This window comes from Psammomys obesus, unplaced genomic scaffold, assembly GCF_907164565.1.
Source record: "Psammomys obesus unplaced genomic scaffold, mPsaObe1.curated_primary_1811, whole genome shotgun sequence".
NCBI classification, from domain to species: Eukaryota; Metazoa; Chordata; class Mammalia; order Rodentia; family Muridae; genus Psammomys; species Psammomys obesus.
The window spans coordinates 23,846,278-23,854,386 of record NW_026591086.1 but is presented as its reverse complement, the minus strand read 5'-3'; the positions used below and the strand labels follow the sequence as shown (position 1 = coordinate 23,854,386).

The window sequence follows — 8,109 nt, the reverse complement described above, 5'->3', positions numbered from 1 at the left end:
CAGATTATATCCCCCCACTTAGTGTTTTGTTTTGTTTTTTAACTTGGCCTGTTTTTTACTCCTTGCACTGAGGCTTATCCAGCGGTGTGAAGCTGGGAAACTGCTTAGTGAAGCTCTGTTTGATAGTTTTCCCAAGGTTTTGGTACAAATCCTTGTGTTTTCATGGAGGACTTCTAGTTACCAACATGTTGAGGATGGACCATGGTATTGGCTCACCTCTGAGAAGCCAGACTGAATCATGCTAGCTTACTACTGTCAATAGCTTACAGTCATGTTATCTGAATCAGGGACAGTTCCATATCTAGTGTTATGCTTATATTGTAGTCACGATCATGACTGAAGATTTAAAAGTTATAGGTGTACAGCATTCCTTTTTTGCTAAGTATGAAATTAAGATGCAAATCACTTTTATTTTTCAGTTGGGTGCAAAGCTTTGGACATGAGGGACTCGGATTACTGTTGGACATTTTGGAAAAACTTATTAATGAGCAAATGTAAGTATTGATAATTTTTAGTTAATTCTGTTAGTATGTGAAACTTTAATCTGAACTATTTTATTTTAATTCAGCCAAGAAAACATTGTAAAGAAGAATCAGCACAAAGTTATCCAGTGTCTGAAAGCCCTGATGAACACACAGGTATGCAGATAAAATTGGTCACCACAGATTCTTACATGAGCTAGAGCATCAGCATTGAGGACTGCTTGCATGTCATGGGATGATTTGGTTTAATTCCAGTTTTGATAGGTGAACAGGCTTACTCCTGAAGCATGGACCTTCCTCAGGAGATGGACTTGCTTTTCTTTTCTCTTCACTTTAACCCTTCTTTTCTCCCTGTTTTGATTTTTCAAAAACTCATTAGGATCTAAGCCTTAATATACTCCACAATTACTAACTATAGTTTGTTGTAATATGTTACCAGAGACTCAAGTAGTGAAGACATTTTATATCTTGAGAATTAAAACCTAGGATGAAGTTAATATATACAAGTATGAGAAGATTCTAGAAATGCTGTAGTGATACACTTGAGTCAGCATAAATGGTACATCTGTAGTATTTGTCTAGTGAAGTTGAATTAAACAGTAGACTTAAGACGTTCACTGTCTAGTCTACCCCCATTTTGATGGTTGTTGATATCATTTCATGCTGTTTCTTTAGCTCTGAATGTAAGCTCATGTACCTCACGATGTTAGATGTAATGATAGGTATGCCAGCTGCTTTTGGGCATCAGGGGAGCACAGGTTACCTATGGGTGTTGTTGTGTGTAATGTCTGTCATATAGAAAAACTGTTCATTTTTTGGCTAATTTTAATGTAGCTTATTTTGCCTTTTTCTTTAAAAGCAACAATCAAAGGGTTAAATCATTACTGTTTAATTATAACATCATTTGCATTTTCTAATTATTTATGTTTTATGTAACAGCATTCTGTAGAGTTTTCTATTTATTTTTTGCTTGTGTGTGTCCGTACACCTGTAACGCAGTGTAAGTGCAGAGATCAGAAGACAGACATGGAGATTGGTTCTGTTCTTTTACAATGTTGGTTCTGGAAACTCAACCCAGGTCGTCAGGCTTGGTGACAAATGTCCTTATCTGCTGAGTCTTCCTGACAGTCTTGCATTTTTAATGCTCAGAATGTTTCTTTTCTGCCCACTCCAGGACTGGGAATTCCTGATGAGTAAGACCTGTAGCTTTTTTTTTTTTTTTTGAGAATTAAGCTTTGTTTTCTGAAGTAGGTTATTTGTATGTTCGTCTTGAAGAGTAAGCCACCAGCTTTGTCATAGAGTAAGGATGAGAAACTCCTTGTTGAAATTCCTTCAAAGCATGCAAGTTGAGCTGCTTATAAGAGACCATTAAAGTCAGGACATAAAGGGGAATTTTGCTGGTAATGTGAGGCTCATAGGAGAGTAAATGCCTCCTTCAACTCAAAGGTCTGTACATGACCAGATTTCAATGTGAAGACTGATGTTTAAAATGAATTAGTATGTAGAAAAGAACATCTCTACTTGGTTTTAGTCAGAATGTGAGGCTATCATATATTTATACTCTTAGGCGATCTGGTATTTTATAGTAGATTTCATTTCTTATAGTTTATGTAGAGTCATAAAATACTGCATTTCATTTTGGTAGTGACACTTAGCCTAACAAGAACACAAAGTTCAGTTGCTGCTACTTCGGATTAATATTTAAATGTCTAGATTATAAAATACAAAATTGATAGTCAGATTGCCAACTCAAGGTAGGTAGTTCTCCTAAACTTCATTTAATCAGTGGTACAGGTGCTACATTTCCAGTCATCACTGCGAAATCTTCACTGAATTTTACTGAGTGATGAAAGTACCATCTTTAACTTACTTAGTACCAACAATTAAGTATGTCATTAATATGTTCAACTGTGACGTCATTGAAAATCATTTTTTACATATTAAATGGAGATAAAATATTTTTAAATGGTTCTTATAAAATACTGAGGCAATCAAAGAAAGTCTTCATTTTTATCAGCTGTTTGTAGGTTGAACTATGTTCCCATTAGCAAGGAACTCTTGCTGTTAAAGTCCTCCCCATATTCATATTTTTCTTCAATGTTGGGATATACCCACCACTGACTATTGTTTATATAGCAGTAGTTATGTGGTATTGTTGTTGGATGTCTTTTCATGGGTGAGAGTATTTACCTTCCCTTACATAACCACCTCATCTTCAGTAGCCTGGAATTCTTTTAGGTAACAATAGGTCTCCTTTGGAATGCAAATAGAACCCAGCATAGGTGCTGGGTATAGAACAGACCAGTTATCATATTACCCTAAGTGGGTCCTTGGCATTCAGGAAAGACCTTCCCAAATTGGTGTTAGTGCTTTCACTTGTGAAAGCCTTCATTAAAGCACTTTGATGCTAGCACTGGTAAGTGAACTATTTCTTACAGTCAATTTCTTTCTTTTTTTAAGTCCTTGCATACCTAATTTTATTGAATTATATAGCAGTTCCCTGCTCAGTATTAGGTAGAGAAAAGTGGCCTCATTCTAGTCTCAAAATGAGCACCATCTTTATTTTTTTTTAATTGAGAAAATTAGAATACATGCCATTGTTGTCACTGAGTGATGGTCAAAGCATGAGATCAGAATACTCATCTTCCAGCCTTCCTGCACAGTAGTTAGAACCAGGGGGTTGGAAGGAAAAGGTAGGAAGTCTGCCTCCAGCACATTGTGGATCTTCTTGAGCCTTAAGGAGCCCTCTGGTTCTGAATCTGGAAGGCAGGCACTGCAGGCAGGATTTACTTTCCCCAGCCCACCACTTTGGTGAGACAGAGCGTGCTGTTTGGTACTTGGTAATCTTTGACTTTCTGAGTTAGGTCCAAATGGAGCTTTCTATGCTGCTAACAATTTTCTGTGATACTGCCAGGGCACAGCGTGGGCTTTTAGCTCTATGTCGGTTTTTAAAGCCTCTGCTTCTAGTTATAAAATAGTTCAGAACATCAGAAGAGCAAGCCTTTCCTGACAGTTTCATTGTTGGTAAGCTTTCTCCCAATAGGAACGAGAAGGGAAACTTCCCACTGCAATATCTGTGGTCTTGGCACCTCTGCTTGCCCTTCCTCTGTCACACCTCTGCACCTTAGTGTTTCCCAGTAAGTGTAGTATTTCAGCACAATGTCAAGTTTTGTTTCTTTTTTACATAAATGTCTATATATGATAATAAGGTTATAAATACAATTTTATAATAAAGCATTTAGGTTTAAGCTTGTTAGAGTTTTGTTTTTGATACTTACATTTATTGCCAATTTTCAGCTGTAATGGATAGGTATGTACTTGGGATTAAGGCCCCTGTATTCATTTATAGTAGTGACTTGATCCTCAAGTATTATACTCCTTGCAACGTTCTACAGAAGTATTATTTGGTGTCTTCTATTCTATGTATTTTTATACTGATGCAGATTCTTGGTATAACAAGAGATCATACTTCTTTAAAATAATATGCCTTTACCCTAACTACTTATTTTCTAATTGGATGTGATATTGTTTGGCAAAAGCAAATGAACTTTATCTTTCCCTAAGTCATTGTATATATGTTTATTTACAACAGTAGAGATTTCCTGATAATAAATGTTATTGTGCTTAGGATATGTATTTTTACTATGGCACTTTTTACACAGTTCCTTTCCAAACAGTTCTTTTCCTCTGTGCATTTACACACTGTTCACATCTGTACCTGTACTGTCCTGTGGTAGCCACTTGTTTTTGAACACTTGAAATATGCTAAGTCTGAATTCAGATGTGGTGCAGTTATAAAATACCAGTGGATTTCAATCTCTGGAAAGTAAAATGTAAAATGTTCTTCATTGCTTTCATGCTGGAATAATGACAGTGTAATACACTGGGTTAACTGTATCTAAAATTGTTTGACTTATTTTATGGAAATCACATGATTATGCTGTGGTTCACCTTATCTTTCTTCTGAACAGTGCTTATGTGTATGTTTGCTTGTAGCTGGTTCATTAACTCTCTTTCTCAAAAAAAAAAAAAGTTACAGTTGGCCTTCTGTCATCAGTATCTGTTTTAATATTTGTCAGTCTCTTTTTGTACATCACTTGAGAATTTCTCATTCCTCCATAGTTTTTTTGTTTGTTTTGTATTTGGTAGGTTCTTGTAGCTCTCAACATAAAGTTAGGATTTACCAAATTTTTAGAGTGTTACACGATCTTCATATTTGTCTTTTTTAGAGGTAAAAATAGAACTTTTAAACATATATATACAATATTTCAGAATAACTCCTAACAATTGACTCATTTTTTAATGTTATAGTATGGTTTAGAAAGAATTATGAGTGAAGAGAGGAGCCTTTCCTTGTTGGCAAAAGCCATGGATCCCAAGCAGCCCACTATGATGGCAGATGTGGTGAAGCTTCTGTCTGCAGTGTGCATTGTTGGGGAGGAAAGCATGTGAGTTCCCACCCTTTCCCCTGAGTCGGGTAATTTATAGAGGTTTAAAATTTAAATGATGGTTTATTTGGTGGGAGTTGGGTCAGTTTCTTATTTGCATAATTAAAATATTTGTCCAATCATTTTGTTAACCAAATTGTTAGTTAGGAGCCTAAAATAATCCTGTGAACAACTGATTTCCTCATTATGTTTATTTAAGCTTTAGGTTCAACCCTTAATAAAAATTCTAAGCAGAGGGTGAAAATATACAGGTGGGTTCTTTTTACTGTCTAATTCTTTTTTATATGCAATTAATTGAATTGTGATTCATGCCTAACTTTTCTAAAAACAAGTACATTTCTTTTTGAAAATTTATATGTAAGACGTGATGAGTTGAATAGGTAATAGTACTTAAAGCTCCACAACCAAAGAACAAAGACAGTGCTTATAACTACCAGAGCATTGAAACAGAGTCCTGGCTCTATTATTTCCAAAGGCCTAAAGGTTGGCCCTGGTTCTAAGAAGCCATAGAGTGGGGTGATGCTGAAAGGCAGAGAAAGGAATGTTCATCAAGGTGTCTACTGGCATCAGGGTCCAGGGATCGAGCATGTATACATAAGGTTCCCGGACACTAGCTTTTTGCTTGAATAGAGGAAGACTTGGAGTGTTGAGCAAGAAGTGAGCAGAAGCAAAACAACCCTAGATTCTCCTATGGGTCAGAGCTGCTGAGAAGTTCTTCCTGGGAGATGGACACTCTGACACTAGGAGAGATGTGCAGCTCTCAGCATACAACTCCAGGGCTCCTGATGTATTGGTGCAATGTGATCTTAGTCTGAGTCCTCTTCAGTGGAACATCTGCCTTCGTGGGAGAGGCAGCCTTGGGCAATCCTGCTCGAACAGGGTCTGAGCTGACTACGTGTGGCTGTAGTTGGCCACTTACACACACACATTCTGTGTGTCTGTAGCAGTTATTTAGCTAATCTGACCTGTGGTCCTAGGCACAGAGGAAGTCAGGCATCCAGTTTCATAACTTTCCCAATCTAGAAAGGTTGTTTAGATTTTGGTGTGCAAATCTAAGAGGTGGCGTGGGCTCTGTGTGTTGATGTATGATACTGCGCTTTCCTTCTGTTTTTCCTTTTAGTCTCTGTTACCATTTCTTTCAGTAACTGTGCTCTGCTCTCTTCTCATTCTCTTTTCTCTCTGTTGGCTTGTCTTCGACTCAGCCTTTCTTTTCTTGTTCTTTCATGTTTTCAAATTCGTGCCCTTCTTGTTTTCTTTCCCCCTTTCTTTTTCTATTTACTTCCTCTTTCCTTATCTTTCTTCATCATCTTCCTCATATTTTTTTCTCCTCCTACTTCTTTCAGTGCTGGGAATCAACCTCAGCCTCACATATGGCAGGCAAGTTCTCTGCTACCGAGCTCTGTTCTCAGCCCTTCTATATTATTTTTCTTGTTCCTTGATGTTGAAATGACTGTCAGAGTGATTCAGAAACATTTAGTGCTGCATGTTTTCATTCATAGATGATGAATTTATATTTTTAAGGGAAGATGATCTTTTCATAAATGCTATATCTTACTTTTAATTATTTATTGTATTTTGCTACTATTTGTTTTGACTGTCATTATTTGAGGGACATTATGTGCTGGCTGAGAGCATTTTTAAGCCTGCTTCATAGGCTGCCAGATTTTAGATCCATGCATCACTTTGGAGAAGTTGATGTTATACTCTGGACAAGTTGTTCACCCCTTTTCTGCTTTAATTGCTTATTTCTATTAGCTAAAAACATACTCACTGCATTAAACTCCATGGTATGTTGATTCTAGAAAATGATAGTGCGTGTTTTAAAGAAGGGGTTTTACATGTTCTTATCACAAGAGAATGACATGTGAGGAGGTAGATGTGCTTTCCTGATTTTACATTATAAAGCACCAGCATGCATTGACGCATCACTCATACTGTACAGTTTTATGTATCAAACAGTAAAATAAAAACCCAGTGTGAGTTTATATTGGCAAAAATGGTCCAAATAGTACCTGACCTATGGTGTTTTATAGATCTTGATGGACGCCTTCACAACGTGTTGCCAGGAAAAAAAAAAAATCAAAATATGTGCTTAGAGCAGTGTCTTCTAGACAGAAAGACAGATATTCATGCTTTCCCTCAAGTGAATACCAGTGGTGGAAAAGGAGCTAATGTAAAATTAGAAGATTGGGAACTTAGGAAAGTGGTTGAAAACCTGAGGAGAGGGAGAAGTGGGGTAAAGGAAAGCGTAGGGAAGACGGATGTGATCAATATGGTATGTGTGCATGGAACTGTCACAGTGAATCCCACTAATTTGTATAGTTAGTACTTACAATAATGGCATGAACTCGGTAAGCTACTTCTAAATGCCACTGTTTCCTGGGCCCACTGAATTACACAACAGGGTAAACTGATTGTATTATGCCCCCTTTGTTTACGATCCTTGCAGTTTAATTAATAGACTCCAAATTTCTCATAGCCTTGAAGAAGTGTTAGAAGCCATGACTTCGGCTGGAGAAGAAAGAAAAATTGACAGATTTTTTGCCATTGTGGAAGGCCTTCGGCACAATTCAGTGCAACTGCAAGTAGGTATCATGCTTTAAAAGTCTAATTTTGAGTGATATATCCTGTGTGTTGGTTGGAACTATCTTGTGGTTGAATTTTTTATAAGCATTATATAACTACAAATGCCCTTTTATTTTTTATATTTAATGAATATAAAATTCAAGTTTGTATTTTCATAACATCTTACAGATGTATTGGTGAACACCCATGATTTCTTTCTTAGGTTGATTTTCTAACTGTTAACTTATATCACAATAGTCCAGTGATTGTTCTGTAATTAATTTTAATTTAAGGCATTTTCAGCTACATGAAATATGACTTGTAATTATTGTGGATTTTATAACTGATATTGGGAGTATCTGAAAATAATAGGCTCAAGGTAACAGATCATTCTTGTAATTTTGCCTCCTCACAGCTTTTAACATTTCAATATACAAACACAATAATATGTATTTAATTATTGTTTAAAAGTAGTAAAGCAATGTTATTGTTATCATGAAATTTTTAAGTAACCCTGATAGGCCTTGAACTTGGTGGCAATTCTGGTGCTTCCACCTCCTGAGTTTGGGATCATAGCTTTTCCTGGCTTTCAACTTAAAAATAGGCCTAGCTAT

At 36.5% G+C, this 8,109-nt stretch overlaps 1 protein-coding gene across 1 annotated transcript in view; it reads left to right on the top strand.

Moving 5' to 3' along the window:
* Positions 1–568: 568 nt before the first annotated feature.
* Diaph3 (diaphanous related formin 3) overlaps positions 569–8,109 on the top strand; it is a 353,851-nt gene continuing 346,310 nt past the window's right edge. The window contains 3 exon segments of the mRNA XM_055609684.1: positions 569–638; positions 4,794–4,930; positions 7,410–7,515. Coding sequence (XP_055465659.1) covers positions 627–638; positions 4,794–4,930; positions 7,410–7,515 — 255 coding nt within the window. The 5' untranslated portion in view covers positions 569–626.